Here is a 16,908-nt window from a genome sequence, read left to right as displayed (position 1 = left end):
CTTGAACCTGCAGCCTGTTGGCATCACCTAGCTTTTGGTTGGTAGACGGATGCTCAGGCTCTGCTTCAGAAACCTGGAGGGGGGCTCGGGCGGGTGATGCAGAATTGCATCCAGGGTGAAAACAGCTTGTGGAGAGACGGGACAGCCACCTTCCATGAAGTCCCCAAGAACTGAGACTTGGCCTGCTGCCTCATGTCTAGGCTCGGGCCAGGGTCAGGAGGCATTTCTCCTTTATCTTCCTGTTTATCACTTCTTTATCTAAACCCGAGACCAGCCAGCGCTGTGCAATAACCTTCCTGGGAGGATGGAAATGGTCCATATCAGCACTGTCCAAAGGAGCAGCCACCAGCCACAGGCACGGTCGAGCATCTGAAATGTGCCTAGTGTGACTGAAGAACTGGGTTTTTAATCTTATTTAATTTTTAATTAATTTAAATAGTCACCAGTGTCTTGTGGCCACTGTATTGGACAGCATAGCCCTAGAACCTCCAGCTGAAAGGGATCTTAGTGACCGCCGAGTCCACCAATCTCATTTCATAGAAGAAGAAGCTAGATAGCGGCTTTGGAGCAGGAAATAGGTATTCGATGCCCAGCCAACAGACGTGTGACCCGAAGTAAGTCATGTTAAAGCTTCAGCCTCTGTTTCCTCTTCTATAAAACGGGTCCGAAAAATATCTGCATCTCTGCCTCGTGGCGGGATTAAAAGGAGTAGCATGCGATGGGCAAACAGGGTGCCCGCTCCTTAACCGATGGCTTTTCCTGTCCCCTCCCCACATGGGCCTCGTCAGCAGCTAGAGCTGCTCACCGAGCTGCACGACCCATGGGGTACCACTCACATTGTATTCCAGATGAGCAGGGCTCCTGGAACTGTACCATACAGTGGCCCTGGCAAGGGTCAGTCCTTCTCAGATCCTGGACCTGGTCCCAGCACAGGCTCCTTCATCACAGACTATGATCAGTTGCTAGGATAAAGCGTCGGCTTAGCCCACGTGGGTGGGCAGTGTGCCCAGCCACCCCGCGTGGTGCACTTGAGGAAGCTGACCCTTGCCGACTGAATGGGCCGCCTCTCGAGGGTCCCAGGCTGGCCTTGCTGTGGTGCTGGTTAGAGGGAAGGGTTAGGGGTCCTGGCCAAGGAAAGTTAGGCTGGTGTCTGTCCCGGGGTCAAGACCTAGAGAGTGACGTTACATGGAAGTTTGAAGGCAAGAGAGGAGGGAGACGGGACAGAGACAAGGATGAACTGAGGAAGGGAGGAGACATGATGGGTGAAGGTCGAGAGGGGTCCAGATACTTCGCCCTCGGGGTGTCTGTCTATGGCTCATCTTCCTGGGGTGGTCAGTGCAGGGGCTGAGGGTTATCACCTCGGTTTGTCCTGTCGGTCTGTTAGATGTGGGTGGTTAGAGACTAACGGGACAGGAACTAAACGGTGGAGGTGTGCTGGCCTCCTTGTCCCCAGCACAGCTAGAACTGGTGTAAGCCTTTCAAAAAGACCACCAATCAGGAATCCCTGGATTCTTATCACTTACCTTATCACTGGGTGAGGTACGAGCTCTCCTTCTAGATGATGTTTTAAAAGCTCTAATCTCAGTGCTTGTCTTTAAACCAACGCAAGAGCTAAAAATGGTCATTTACCACCAGGGTGTGAAGCCTGGTGTTTTGCTAGGACCTTTGTCGATCTACTCCTTCCTCCATGGGCATCCTGGGAACCAAGTCCTGGCCGTGACCAAATCAGCACATTCTGCCATCAGACCTGTATCTGCAGAATGCCCACCAAACACTCCAAGCTTGGAGGGAAGGGCTAGGGGTCTTGGCCAAGGGAAGTTAGGCTTGCGAGAGCTGGGCCAAGGCCAGAACATACATGATCTATTAAGATTAGCTGCTCAAAGGGGCAAACTGTGCTAGAGACCCAGCTAGACGATGGATTTCTCTTTATTCCTATATTCAGGCTGCTTTGTTTGGGGGCAGTTCTAATGAGTCCAAGTGTGGATGGAGAAAGACAAAGCAGTCACGTCTCCTGACTGATACTGTTGAGGAAAATATGCTGTTTACATATTGCTAATCACGGCCTGGGGAGAACTCACAGGGACAGGATAGGAGGGGACCTCCTTGGTTAAACATCCAAGTCAAGGATGAAGGTTGTAGTGACAGGAACCAACTAAGGATCTTGTCCCTTTGGTAAGGTGCCCACACTCCCTGCCAGGCCACAGGATCTGGGGGTGGAAGTGTCATGGCAGGAAATACGCTTACCCAAGGGGTGTATCAATGTCCTTTATGGGCTTTTTTACAAACGACAACCTCCACGTTCCCTCCCACCCCGTCCCAAAAAGGAGGACTGGGGCCCAAGGAAGCAGACATGGCTAGCACAGCTCTGTTTATCAGAGATTTGAGGATACTTTAGGACCAGAGAGAGACTTCCATTAGGCCTTATTCTATACCCACATCTAGAAATAAATCAAATTCTGCTATTCGCGCCAGGGGAAAAAAAAAAAAAAAAAATGGAAGAAATGCATCAGCTCTGTCTACATCGGTGTTGAAGCCACCGTGAAGATCCTGCCGTGTGGGAAGCAGGCGTTTGGCAAGACATGTTTCTGACGAGAAAAGAAAACCCTGAGAGAAATTTGTTTTAGCAACCCGAACGGGAATCCTGTGTGCCTCTGAATTCCGCCTCTAAACGTCTTCCTCAGTGAAGACAGCCCACGGCTGTGACTCAGTCCTAGGCAGACTGGAGTCTCTCCAGTGAGCTTAAGGGGCTGAGTGCGAGGTCCCCTTGGGAAGTGCCACTGCTGTTTATCTTAAGCAGCTTTAGGCCAGAGCTTGGCTGAGTGTGGATGAAGGCCTCCGAGGTCCCGCTGTGGGAGGGGGAGCCTGCAGCAGAAGTCGCTGCCATGCCCACTGCTGTGCCTCGCGGTGCCGGAGCCCACTGTCCCGCGTCTCCAGGACACACACAGAGTGTTTCCGGTCTCTATATGGTGGCAGGGATACCATGTCCAGGGTTAGCCATAGACAGACGAGGAGACCAGGTGAACATCTGATGGGAAAGTGGGTACTTCATATCCAGTGACACGGGAGACAGCAGAATGTAGGAAATACCCGGAGTCAGGAGACCTGGGTTCTAGTCCTGGCCCCGTCACTCAGGTCCAGTGGCCCAGACTAGCTGGGCCTCGGTTTATTCCTCTGTAACATGGGGATAATATAGGGTGTTCTCACGTGGATCTAATGAAATAATATGTGTGCATATAAAATTTATATAAAAGAAGGTCCCGGTCACGTTATTTCTGAGGAATCCCTCTACGATTGCTATCATCAGTCAAGTTTTCCGTGGACTCCCGTGCCTCTTTGTTCATGGAGTTTGCATGAGAACTTCAGTTACTGCGCAGAGCGGCAGCCAGCTGATGTGAACAGGACACCTCGGGAGAGGGTGTTTCTGGGGAGTGAGGTCCCGTCAGTGCATGGGGGAGCAGGACAGGGTCAGGCAAGGAGCTTCCAGCCTCCGATGGGTGAAGAGGAGGACGGCGATGCAGAGAGCGGCCAGACGTCCACTGTGAACTGAGACAGTGGGCGAGGAGCGAGATGAGGCCCTCCGACTGTGTGTGGGAGGAAGGGGAGTGGGGCCTGCATGGCAGGGGGGACGGGGTGGCCTGTGAACGAGAGCAGGCGGGTCAGTGACACAGGGACAGCGCCTGCTGTCTGCGCCTGGAGCCGAGCTGAGCAAAACACGGCGGGAGTCATCTCATAACTCACAGGGGTACCTTGACGACACAGTGGCCTTGACTGTGAAATGCAGAAATAAGGTAATGATAATCACAACCATAGCTATCATTTAGGGGGTGACTCCTATGTGCAAAGTGGCCAGCATCCACTTCTCATTTAGTCACCGTTCTCCAGACCTACGATCGCTAGTCTATGCACTGAGCATGCTCGTAGCTTCCTGCGCGGAGCCTCCGCGCAGGCTACCTCGGTGGGGATACTCTCCCCGTCACTGCTCCCACATCTCTCATCTCCTCGGGGAGGCTTCCCCCGCCTGCTCCCGCGACCGCACTTCCACCTGCCCCAGTACTCTCTCCCCTCCACCCTCTTGGTTCCTCCGGACAATGATGGCCGGGATGTGCGCCTGTGTTTCTCTGTGGCTTTCGTGTCTGCGGTGGGTCCTGTCACTAGGTTATGGCGGAGTCCACGGGATCTGCAGGACCCCCCGTCTCTGCAGCCCTGAGTGCAGCGCCGTGCACACAGGAGCTCAGGAAGGGCTGTGTCGTGCATGAGGGTCCCTCAGAGCCATTCTCTGGGGCAGCTCCTATTATCCCCATTTTACAGACGGGAACTAAACAGCTGTTCAAGGTCATAGTTAAGGGCAAATGCAAAATCCCATGCTCAGAAGTGCCAGACGCAGAACCCAAGCTCCTTGAACTTGACTTTGATCCCTAGGCTCATGGCCAAGTCTGGGGTGCTGTGGGGTTTTCACCTTCTAGAGACTCCCAAGCTCAACTCTTTCGGTTTGCAGAAAATATTTCAGAAAGCCTCCCCAAACTCAGGGTGATGCCACACATGTAGCCTGAGCCCTGGAGGGCAGGTCTGAGTTAGTGAACAATCTGAATAACAGGCTATTTGAACGTCACATGCGTCGCCCACCCCCCACACCCGCCAGAGGGGCCTCTCCCTTTTCTGAATGCCAGTTCCATTTCTAGACTCGACCTTTCCACTGAGAGCCACTGTGAACTGCCTGGTACCCATCCTATCTTATCCTCTCCCGTTCTGCTGATCAGATTATAAAGTCCCGGAGGGCAGGGATGAGTCCTCTTTGTTCCCCTTGATGCTGGAGCACATGACAACGGCAGTAAAATAAGCTGACAGTATGTTGACAAGGGAAGGTTCTGCCAATAAATCAATGAAGTTAAATCTCGGATAAAGCCACAGAGATATTCCTTGTCACCCCTACGCGTCTGGCAGCTGGCGAGGACATGGGGAGAGATTATGCAGGTGAGGCTACTGACCATCACTTCCGGAACGCGTGGCAGCTCTGCACGCCCTTTTAAACCCTGTCCGGGTAGGGGATGAACCCCCGCTCTGGGAGGAGCAGGGTAAACACTTGGCCTTGCTCTCCCCCATCTGACTTTTCCAGTTTTCAATTGCACCCGTGTGTTACTCTTTCCGGTGCTATGACCATGGGGACCGACAGCTGACAGAACACAAGCCCTGCCATCCAGACCCTCCTGCCATCCAGTCTCTCCATCTCTTGCTGAATCTCTGCAGAGAAGGCCCAGCTCCCGGCACTCCGCACATCCTCTGCTGGGGTGGCTGACACAACAGGTAACAAAGATTTTATGGGGTTGGCGAATCTACTGCAGACATGAGCAGGCCCAGACCCCTGGTCACAGGAAGGCCGCTGTGCTCTGTGGCTTAATTTTAGGCTGACAGACAAGAAGCCTAAGATCCACAGCACGACTTCCTGACTCTGTCTAGATGTGACCATTTTGGTGACTCACACGGCAGTGGCAATTCTCTCGCTGTCACGTCTCAGTTTCAGAAAAGCAAGCGATCTCCCTGACAAAGCTTTTTCTTTCTTTTTTTAATCCCACGGGACTCAGTACAACTCTTTCCAGAATGAATTTACAAAAATGCCTACTGACATCTTTATTTTTCCCAAGTTGGTGTCTGCGTAAAAAGCCACCTCCACATTCTTCCGTGGGCCATTTGTGGTTATTCTCTCTCTCCTACCTCACCCCTCCCGGCGTCCAGTCACACGCGCACTCTTCCTCAGCTTTCCTCTTGCCCACCTGCCCCGTGAGAACTCGGTGTGGTCTGCTGGGCGCGTGCGTCAGCCACAGATGGTTAAGTCTGGTGTCCCCACTTCTGTGAGGCGAGCGTGAAGGACACACACCTGCGTCAGGCATGGGGGCGGTGGGGAGTGGTCTTGCCTAGAGACTCACCCAGAAGGTGCTGGAAGCTCGGTGGCCTCCTGCGGAGGCCGTGGTCCCCTCGTCGGCCGCCTTCGCGCTGCAGCTCTGGGGCTGTGACCACCCCGGCTCTTCGCCCATTTGCTGCTCACTTCTGCTCTTCTGTTTCCTTATGATCTGGGGAGGAGGCAGGTGACACAGGGGGCCAGTTATTGGAGAGACTCTGGAAGCTGTGTGGAGTAACTGGGACCAGCTTTGGGATTTTTCTTTTAGCCATGTAAGAGCTTAGTTTCAGCAGAATGCCAGCCTGTTTCAGACCCGCCTTACGATAAAAGAGTACAGCTACTGCCTTGAGCATGCTACAGCACTCTACAGTTCGCAAATAATCATTTTAAGATGCAAATGACTTCTTTCATTTATTAAGTGCCTACCAAATGCCAGACTGTGGATTTAGGCAGCTAGATTCTTTACCTCGCTTAATCCTCAAAATAATTCTAAGGGTTCTATATTATAACTGTCCCCGTTTTACAGATGAGGAAATAGGCTCAGAGAGGTTAAGTTATCAGTTAACCTCTGCACAGCTCATGAACAGTGGAGCTGGATCTCCAATCCAGAGTCTCTGGCTATAATGATTTCAGGAAGCATCGGGAAGGCCTATGAAGGGGGCAGATGCCAAAAGTCCTCAGAGATGGCCTCAGCTTCCTGTACCACTTGCTACGTTAGGCACAGTCATTTGGATTTAATGAGTCCCTCTGTACAAAGGTCTCTGGGCTCCGAACTTCCTATAGGCAGAAAGCAGCTGAGAAAAAAGCTGAGCCACCAAGGTGGGGACATTCACCAATGCCATGTTAGGTCAGATGGGATGAGGAAGAGGAAGGCTGAGAGCCAAGGAGAGCCATGAACTGAGGTGCCATGCCCAGCGACAGACCGGGGCCTACTCAAGGTATGGCCACCATTTCCAGAGTGGGGACTGGGCCCCATGTGCCCAGTGGGATTTCAGAATTGCTGTGGACCAGGCGCCTCCCACCTGTGCAGGTGGGAGGGATAGTGCTGCTTTTCTGTCTGTGTCCCAGCGTTATATGTTGGGTATGTGGGGGCGGGTGACTTGTTTGCTTAGCTGATACGTCTCCGACTTAAAAGGATCTGAATCTGGATTAAATGTACTTTGAACTGTGATTGAATGAGACATTTGGGGGTATTTGGGTGGGGTGACTGTATGTGGCAATATAGAAGGGACACGAATTAGTGTGACCAAAAAAGAAGACTGAGTTGGTCCAACACTCCGTGTACACTGCTCTTTGGTGTGTGACTGTGCATTCCTCCAGGACAGGGAGAACATACAGTCGACCCTGGAACAACACGGGCGTGAACTGTGGGTGTCCACTCAAATGCAGATTTAAAATATCCATGTAAACGTGGATCTGCGCAGATCAAACCCGTGTTGTTCAGCAACCAACTGTGTCTTTCGATCTACAGTTGGGAATCTGCGCAGGCGGACGGCTGGCTTAAATTACACGTGGGTTTCTGATTGCATGGGTTGTCGGTGCCTCTAACTCCTGCATCGTTCAAGGGTCAGGCGTACGTCACACCTGTGGTTTTGTGTTCACCATGTGCCTTGCTCTGGCCAGTGACATGTGAGGACGGAGGGGATAACAAGGTGCCAGGGCTGGGCCTAGGCCTTAATAGATGTCGCTGGCTTCCTCAGGCTCTCTTGTGCGTCCGTCATGGCCACGAGCAGCCGATGTGCCTTCGGCCTGGCCCCAGGGTGACCACACTGCATGGACTTGATCCCAACCCTCTGGTGGGCACGTGAGTCAGTAGATGAAGCCACTACAGAGGCGTAAGCAAGAAATCAATTGTGGCATAATAAAAAAAAAAAAACCATATTTGCTGTTTGACTCTGATTCCTGGCACAGAGCTTCAAAAATCCTTGGACTTCTTTGAGAGACAGGAGTGTCTTTGTTATGCTAATGAGCTGACTGATGATGGCCAAGGCCACTAGATAGATGGAGGCTGATGGCTAGAAAAACTGACTGTGTGAACCAGGAAACTTTTCATTCCACTCCAACTTCTGGGGACAGGAGAGGGACCGGAGATTGAGTTCCATTAGGTGGTCAGTGAGTTAGGCAATTAACGTAGTGAAATCGCGATTAAAACTCTGAAACACTGAGCCTTGGGGAGCTTCCTGGCTGGCACAGACACTGATGTGTTGGGAGCGGGACGGGCACTGAGAGGCCATGAAGCTCAAACACCCGCTCCACAGACCCGGTGGTCCCAAGTGCCTCTTCACCTGCCTGTTCATTTCTATCCTCTATTATAAACAGGTCATTATAAGTTTAGCAGTTTCCAGAGTTCTGTGAATTTTTCTAGCAAATTATCCAACCTGAGGGGGGTCATAGGGATCCCTGAATTTGTAGCAGGCTGAAGAGAAGTACGGCAACTTAGGGATACCTGAGATTTGCACTGGTGTCTGACGTGGGGGAGTCTTGTGGGACTGAGCCCTTAACTTGTGGGGTCCGCGCTGAGTGGTTAGTGTCAGACCTGAATTGAATTGCAGGACACCCCGGTGGGGTTGGAGAATTGGCTGTAGGACATAGAAAAAATCCTGTATAAAGCCACCGAGTTTTGGGATGGTTGGTTTCTAAGTAGTAATTACTGATATACCATGTAAGGGACAACTCAGGGCACAGAGGTAGCAGGGGGTGACTGCAAAGCTTCTTTAGCAACAGACTATTTGAGAAGTGTGAGGAAAACACACACACACACACACACACACACACACATGAAGCTCATGTTATAAAACAGCAAGACAGTGAGTGGCCTGCTCAGTCCGGAGTTTCTGGCTCCTCACCCACTAGCTCAGTCCCCAAAGGCAGCCACACTCCATCCCTTGGCTTAGATTTCACAGTACAACACAATCCCTCTGTATTAGCCCCCAGAGCACAGAAGGCAAAGGTACCAAGGCACAGAAACGGTGCCTAAAACAACGGTGCCCAGGGCGGCTCTTCAGCTTACCCGAGGCCCTGCTCTGGGCCAGGTAAACCGCAGGCATCGGATGCCATGCAGGCCCACTTACCTTTTGCAGGATCGTCGTGGCTAGTTCCTCAGTCAGCTCCTCCTTGTGGTCCCGCAGGTAACTGGCCTCATGCTGCTTGTCCTGCAGAGGGAGGGAAGAAAACGGTCTCATGCTAGGGATGGGTTTGGGGGACTTAGCGTCACTTTTTGGGAGTCCTGACCGCAGATGCAGGGGGAGGTGGGGCACTGCTCCTGTGACGCTGGTTTCCTGACGACCTGTACTCTCTCCCCGCCGCCCTGACCCACACCTCCCCACAGAGAGGAGGAGCGGGGCTGTACCAGGCTGTCCCCATAGGCTTCTGCTTTGGAAATTGCCTCCTCGATGGCCTCTTCAGCCACGCGTAGGGCGACAGCCAGTGTGTCCATCATGCTGTGTCCTAGACAGGAAACAGAACATAGATCACTTTTTGAAAGGGAAAGACAAGTAAAACGATTGGTCTACTTTAAGTTCTTCTGATCAAGTCTTTCAGGGACTCTGGGGTAATTTCCACACCGCTTACCCTGCACACGAGCCCCTTTCCCTCCTCACCCACCTCACTGCCTCCCACAAGTCAGTCACGTGCCCTGCCCCAGACACAACACACTGATTCTTTGTCAGCTGTCGTCTGTCTCTTCACAACTCCATTATCTTGTTCTTTCTTACTCTGGTCCCCTGCTCTGTAACTGAGCTGATTCCTGGAGACCCTGAGGCCCGGTCCAGGGGTTCTTCCTCTCAAAACCCTTTTCAGATCCCTACTATTATCCCCTTGGCTGGACACCCATCTGAGGTTCTAGGGTTGCTTCTCTCGAAGCCAGAAAGTCCACGCCCTCCCACAGGTCCTTCTCAGAGAGCATGTTTTGATCCTAAGTAAAAATTATGTGTTATTTTGTGCATATCCTGTATCATTGTGATGACAGGGAGAAAAATCATCAAATATTCTAAGGGCACTCAGCTGTACATATGGTTTAATGGAAACACAAAATTCATGAAAGAAGTTTTTAGACTCTACATCAGTACTATCAATACAATAACGCTGGCCAACGTCACCGAGCTCGACCACAGGCTGGATGGCAGGCCGAGTATCACATACAGGATGACAGTTAATTCACACGACAATCCACTGAGTAGGTACCATTTTACAGATGAGAGCACTGACGCACAGAGAAGTCAAGTCACTTGCCCAGGGTTATACGGAGAGATAGAAAGAGACCTGAGATTTGATTCAGGACTGTCTGTCTCCAAAGCCTTGATTCGAACCACAAAGGTGATGAAAAAAGATACGAGCCAACATGATTAAAAAAATGATGTTATATTTTAGTGACCATATTTTTTGTATATGGCAACACATGAGAGGACATATCCAAAGGTCAAAGGACTTCTGCAGGTGACAAAATTCTTTTTGGAGCTGCGTACTTGGAAGAGTTCTACTTCCTCGAGGTACTAGATTTTTGCTTTTTACTTGAGAGGGAGAATTTCTGTCATTCCTCTCCGTGTACCCAGAAGCCCAGTGCGCGTCGGGCACGAGCACACAGGTCTGCGAGGGCTGCATGCCTGTGACTCCTTTCCTCCTGTTTCCATTTATAATCTCCTAGTCATGCATTATTTAACATATGCAATTCTCCTGAAAGCCACCTCCAATTCTCTGTAGAATGAGACAAGGTGTAAATACACCCATTCATTAATGAATCAATCCCTCAATTAAAAAAAACTTAATTCAAGCTTCTTAGGCTCCTAAAGACACAAATGTGGGCAGAAAGTGGCATTTGGTAAACAAAATAAAATCTCTGAAACCAACTCGGTTAAGGTCGAAGTGATCTAGCCAAACGATGAGTATATTGCAGACTGACATGGCAGTCACGACCGCCATGAAGGGGCAACCCAGCTCAGGGTTCTGACTGGACACACAGGTTTCCCAGTGTTTCCATAATCAAGGGCCATAAAATTTAAGTCGTCACCACACGAAGTGGTCCACAGAGACAGACATTGCACCTCTCTTCTTTGACATCCATCGATGTATTTTTCACAGACGAGGTGCTCCACAAATTCTCCCTGAATCGATGTTTACCAAGTTCCTCCTAAGTGCTATGCTCTGAGAGGGCCCCAGCGGACAAGCTGAGTCCACGCTCTCATGTGCTTGCCAGGCTATTTACTGGGTGATCAGAGGCAGAAGTAAATGAACTGCTAAGAGGTGTGTAGTAGATCCTGTGAAAGGGATGGTTACCACGTTCCACGGGCCCCTACAAGGTGAGAGCCCGGAACTATAACCAAAAAAAAAAAAAAGGCTCTGGATGCCGTGTTTATGAGTTTTAGGTGAGGCTGATGTGGAGCACTAAAGATGTGTTTGCTGAAAATGAAGACTCGGGAAGGTGTTTGAGAGAGAAAATGTGGTGGGGTGTGAGGGAAGGGTAAGAAGGTAGAGTGACCAAAGCTCAGAACACTACTCAGATGGAGGGAAGATCAGTTCTATGTGCTAGCTTGGCTAGGCTACTGTACGCAGGTACGGCCTCAAACACCAACCCAGGTGCTGCTATGAAGGTATTTTGCACATGTGGTTCACATCTACAATGACAGATTTGAAGTGAAGGAGAGAACCCTCAAAAATGTGAGTGGGCCTCGGCCAGTCGGTTGCAAGGTCTTACGAGCAATAACTAAGGTTTCCCTGGGAAGGAGTTCTACCTCGGTACCGCAGCATCACCTCCCGTCTGGGTCGCCAGCTGCTGCCTTCCTCTATAGACTTGGGGCTTGCCAGGTTCCGTCATTGCGTGAGCCAAGTCCTTAAAATAAAATGAACCTCTTTGCATGCGTGCGTGCGTGCGTGCGTGTAGGTGTGTCCTGTTGGTTCTGCTTCTCTGGAGAACCCTGACTGATACAGAGGGTCACTGAGATGTTAATACGGGAGCGGTGAGGGCAGGGAGGTGCTTAGGCCATGGGCTTCCCAATAGAAATAAAAGGATCAAATTGGAAATGGGGCTGATAGGAACCCGGGTAACTGGTGGATGCAGGGACAGTGGGCCTAAGTGGCTGAGGAGTACGATGAGGACACCGTGAGGTTAAGATCCCTGGGGGTTTTACAGGTCCTGACGGTCAAGCCTTAGGAATCAAAGTCTAGAACTCTGGGCGGAAATCAGGGCTGGGGATTTCAGGCTCAGCAGTAAATAGTGGCACACTGAGGCCGTATCGTGGTGTGTGGCAGCCCAAGGAGAAGTTTCACACAGCACGGATGAGAGAGGACAGAACCTTCATGGGAAGGTGCCCCCGAAAGAGAGTAGATGAATGCACAGAAGAGCTGCGGGGGCCAAGGATCGGGGAGACGCAGGAGGCGCTGGTCCTCATGGCCCAGGACTCCGGAGAAGGAGCTGAAGTGTTGGAGAAGGTTCTATGTCAAACTAGAAGTTTGTTTTGCCTTTAACCTCTGCCCTAAGGGGACTATGATATTGGTATAAAAAAAAGGATGAGTTAATCAGTAAATGATACATCCTTTATAAGACTATTTTAATATGAATTGCACACCTCTATTGATTTTTCTATTCTGGCTACGGAACACTTGGTGGTTGATCAGTAAGTATTGAGTGGTTGGGTAGTGAATGTATTTCTCTAGGCCTCGGATAGACTGACCTATTTTGATGATGGATTCATACAGATAGCGATAACAAGAAGACCCATGGAGACCCCCACACAGCCGTATACATGAAACGAAGCTGTATCCAGTGGTTACATACAATGCAACTGGGAGACCCTGACTATCTGAAGGTGTTTCTCTTCTCCCGACTTCCCATTAGCTGTGAACTCTTCAGCAATCTTACCTTCCGACTGCTTATAAAATGTTGACTCACTTCCTGAAATACTTCCTTCATTCTCCAGGTTTGCCTCAAAAAAGCTTCCTCCTGGAGGGAAGAAAGAGAGAGAGAAGGAAGGAGGGAGGAAGGGAGGAGGAGAAAGAGAGAGAGAGGAAGAGTGGGAGGGGGAGAGAGAGAGAGAGCGAGAATGAATATGACTATTAAAGGTCTCCAGTTAGCACCGATTTTCTGCGTCACCAAATTGGCAGACCACCCTTACCCATTTTGATTAAGTTAGCTTTGCAAATAGGTTTAGGGAATCACCAGCTCCCACAATAACACTACAGTTTTTAACAAATCAGATTTTTCTTCTCACATTGATTCCTAGTGTAGTATCCTGCCTCCCCAACTTTCTTCCAGTATCTTCTATGGATGCAACATGGAGTCGAAGACAGAAAAAGTAGATTGAAGTCAGAGAGATGTGAGGTCAATTTCTGGACGTGCAAATTCCTAGTCATGTGACCTTGAGCAAGTGACTGAAACTCGCTGACACTAGGCTTCCTTACTACAAATGGAGGACTAAGGAGAGTGCCCTTCTCACTGTGAGGAGATCTCATGTGGCTGGTCTTTAGCTGCAGTCCTTGGCATTCATCCAAACAGTTGCCCTAGGCTTATGATTTAACTGTCATCATTCTCTTCTGTAGAAGAGAGTCCACGTGAAAGAAACCCAGAGTGAGACAAAGTAAACCATGCCATTTGATCTTTCAAGGCCCCGCTGCCTCTTCTCTGGTCTCCTTTTTCCTGAAAACACAACCTTCGTCTTAGTTCCAGGCTGGGAAGGGCAGTTGGCTAAGCCTTTTTTAAAGCCCTTTTTAAGTTGGGCATTTTGATTATATGTGTTCAGATCAAATGAGAAATCCAAAGACGGGGCTGATAGATTTTTTTTGTCACTATATTGTATCCCCAGTACCTAAGATAGCACCTAGCTAGCAGGTGGCTCCAAAACAAATATATTGAATCAGATGCTGGTGGAAAACACTATTTCAACAGAACCAAGAAAATAAAAATGGGTCTACATTCCATAGCTCAAAAAGGGCAAATGTCATTGATCCCAAGTCAAACTAGGCAACAGGCCTTCAGTACATATAATACACCTTGTATGTCCTTGGATGGGCTGCCATGGGAGTTCTCACGTGGGAAGTCCAAGAGTAGCTGCATAAGTATCTGTAGTGGGTTGGTAGCTGCTACTGTTAGGAAACAGGCCGTTAGTGTGCAGCCTGTCATGGTAACTCAGTCTGACCATATACCAGGCTCTGTGTTTGTGTTTTTTGACAAGGCTTTCAAAAGACCTGAAGTCCATTTATTCTAGCTCTGTGACCTTGAGGAAGTGATTTTATCTTCCTGGGTCTCAGTTTCCCCAGTTATAAAATAAGATTTTAGGTTGAGTCATCTCCTCAGTTCTCAGGCTATATATATAAGCAAATATTTCACGTTGGCATGGCTACATCCAGCATTCATTCATCCATCCAGCAAATATTCCCTGAATACCTTCTAGTTGCCTGACCCTGGGCTGGATGTTAGGGTATACTGTGAGCAAAACCAGAGATTCTCACTGCCCTGGCAAACCTGATAGTCTAGTGGTAGAGAACTGATTAATCAAAGATTTATATAAATAAATATAAGATTATAAATATGTTAAGTGCTCTGATCAGGTTCCTCACAGTATAGTGCAAATGTTCAGCAGGAAAGACTGACCTAGATGGTGCGTAACCAGTCAAAGGGGTATGGGAGGTGGGAGAGAGTCCAGGGCAGAGCAAACAGCTTACACAGGGATAGGCAGAGGGGGCAGCTGAGGACCTAAATGAGAGGCAGTGAGGCTGGGCTGCAGAGAGGAGAGGAAGCCTAAGGTGAGATGACCTGGAGACAGAGACCACACAAGTCATGGTGGCCACATTAGTGTTTGATCTTTATCCCAACAGCCATGTGAAGCCAGTAAAGGATCCAAAGAGGTGAGCTGGTCAGATTTGTGTTTCTAAAAGCATACTCTGGCTGCTGTGTAGAGAGCAGCTCAGAAGGAGAGAGGATGGCTGTAGAGTGAGGAAGGGCAGGAAATGGAAGCCATGAGGGTGGCCCGCTCTCTGGAGGGTACCTGGAACAAGAAAGAGCATGGCAGGGCAGGAAGCGGAGAAAAATGTGCAGTCCAGAACTGGTTTAGGAAATGGGAGAGACTGGAGCATGTTTACAAATCAACAGGAAGGAAGCAGTTAAGAGAGAGGCTGAAGAGGCAAGAAGAAAGGGATGATTGACCTTGAGACCTTCCCGGAAGGTGACAGGCATCAGATACAGAAATGCACACTGTCTGCCCTGCGAAGAAGGACGTGAGGTCATCTGCTGAGAGGATGGGGTGGGTGGTGGGGAGTATGAGGAGACAGGAAAAGACCTGAAAACATCTTTGGGAGACTGAGCTCATCAGAGGACAAGCTCTGGTTTTAAATGAAAATCTTCCAGAACAACACCTCTCCCTGTTTCCCTTTAAATTCATCGGTGGGCGCTTCAGTGTCATTTAGGATAAAGTGATTTTTCCAAGGGCAGAAAGCAATGGAACTGTTCTGGAAAGCAATGACATCAAGTCATATCTTTCATGAGTTGGAGGAAGCTCTGATTTCACGTGGATCAGCATTTTCAAAAGATCATGTTTGTCAGAGGAAAGATGTAATAGATCTTTCCAAGAATCATGTCAAAAACAGATTTATAGCGTTAATAAATAAAAACAGGTTTAATTTTTCCCATTTCATTAATCCAATATGAAACACGAGCATATTGATTTTCTAGTTGTCTAGAGACTAAATATATTATTAATGGCTACTTTTATTTTTTCATGCAGTGCTTTTCAGCCGTTAAAAATGTCATGCTGGATCTATCATAGAAACCGTGTGAACACATTACCATTGGACATTATATTTTTTATAAATTTATTTACTTATTTATTTGACTTTTCCACTGGAATGTTGGCTCTGGGATGGCCGGATCTTCCCTGTCTTATTGCCTCCAACTTTTAAACTAGGTGGGCAAATAACAGGTCTTCAATACATGTTTACTGAAGGAATGAATAAATCTTAAAGATTATCTGATGGAACTAATGGGTCTCTGTTTAGGCCTAACCTGCTCACCTGATATAGGCTGCAGGAGGAGTAAGTCTAGCTTGGGAGGGACTGAGGGAAGTGCACCGTATGCATGAGATGGGTGACCCATAAGATGCTGTGAACCACGTGAATTTCCAAGGGACTGTTTATATGGCAAACTACACTGGTCCATGCAGTGGAGATGTTTCATAGGTAAAAGTTTTACACTAGAAATTCTGGAGCCTAGAGCACATGTCTTGTACACTGTAGATATTGCATATTATGTCTGACATAATCAAAATTCTGAAAATAAGTACCCTTAGAGTTAGTTGAAGATAGAACCAGTTACTCAGAAAACTCCTGAACAAAATCCTAGTGAAGTTCTAGCTGAGGTTTTCAGTCTTGGCTGAGACTTAAGAAAACCCAGTGAGCTTGAAACACTGTCTGTACTGGGCCCACTTCCAGAGATAGAAGTGACACTGGACACTGAGATTTTTTTTTTTTTCCCAAAGCTCCCTAGGTAATTCCAGTGTGTAGTCAGGATTGCGGATGGCAGATGATAACCATACAAGGGTGTTAGGTGGTAGGTAGAAGCCAATGCTAATGACCTCCCAGTCACCTAACACAATCAGGAGGCCATGAAGGCACCAGGAGATTTCTCCATACCTGAGGTGGAACTAAATTTTCTAGGTGGCGTGTAGAAGAAATCTCATTGTTTTATGATCGCAGCTTTACAGTTTTGAATATCATCTCATAAACGGTCTCCTGTCTGCTTGCCTTCAGGTTTATCAAAAGAAAACCTTAGTTTAAATGGAGATCCTAATCATATTAAAGTGACTGATTTTAACACTTCTACGAAGTGTCTTGGGGCCCATGAAATGCTTTAAGATTGAACTAGTTACAACATTGAGAACGTAAGACGTGTCAGGCATGGAGCCACACTTTGGGACCACAGCGATACAGGAGTATTGTCTCCACGTGGTCCAGCAGGAGGGTGGCTTTGTAAACCATCAGCCGAATGCAACGTGGGAAGCACTGTGACCGAGGCCCAGATGAAAGGCGTGGCG

General features: G+C 49.0%; 1 protein-coding gene across 3 annotated transcripts in view; it reads right to left on the bottom strand.

Annotated features, from left to right (window-relative positions):
- The window catches only part of MYRIP (myosin VIIA and Rab interacting protein), a 237,842-nt gene that overhangs the window by 57,784 nt on the left and 163,150 nt on the right, over positions 1-16,908 (bottom strand). For all 3 annotated transcript variants that reach the window (XM_039837381.1, XM_039837382.1, XM_039837383.1), the window contains 4 exons: positions 12,747-12,827; positions 9,243-9,340; positions 8,965-9,045; positions 5,922-6,065 (listed from right to left, as the gene is read on the bottom strand). In XM_039837381.1, the coding sequence (XP_039693315.1) occupies positions 5,922-6,065; positions 8,965-9,045; positions 9,243-9,340; positions 12,747-12,827 (404 nt within the window). The remainder of the gene's footprint in view (positions 1-5,921; positions 6,066-8,964; positions 9,046-9,242; positions 9,341-12,746; positions 12,828-16,908) is intronic.

The sequence above is a fragment of the Pteropus medius genome, unplaced genomic scaffold, assembly GCF_902729225.1.
Source record: "Pteropus medius unplaced genomic scaffold, Ma_sr-lr_union100, whole genome shotgun sequence".
Lineage (NCBI taxonomy): Eukaryota > Metazoa > Chordata > Mammalia > Chiroptera > Pteropodidae > Pteropus > Pteropus medius.
Note: the sequence above shows the minus strand (reverse complement) of the source record. Positions and strands in the feature narration are given on the sequence as shown.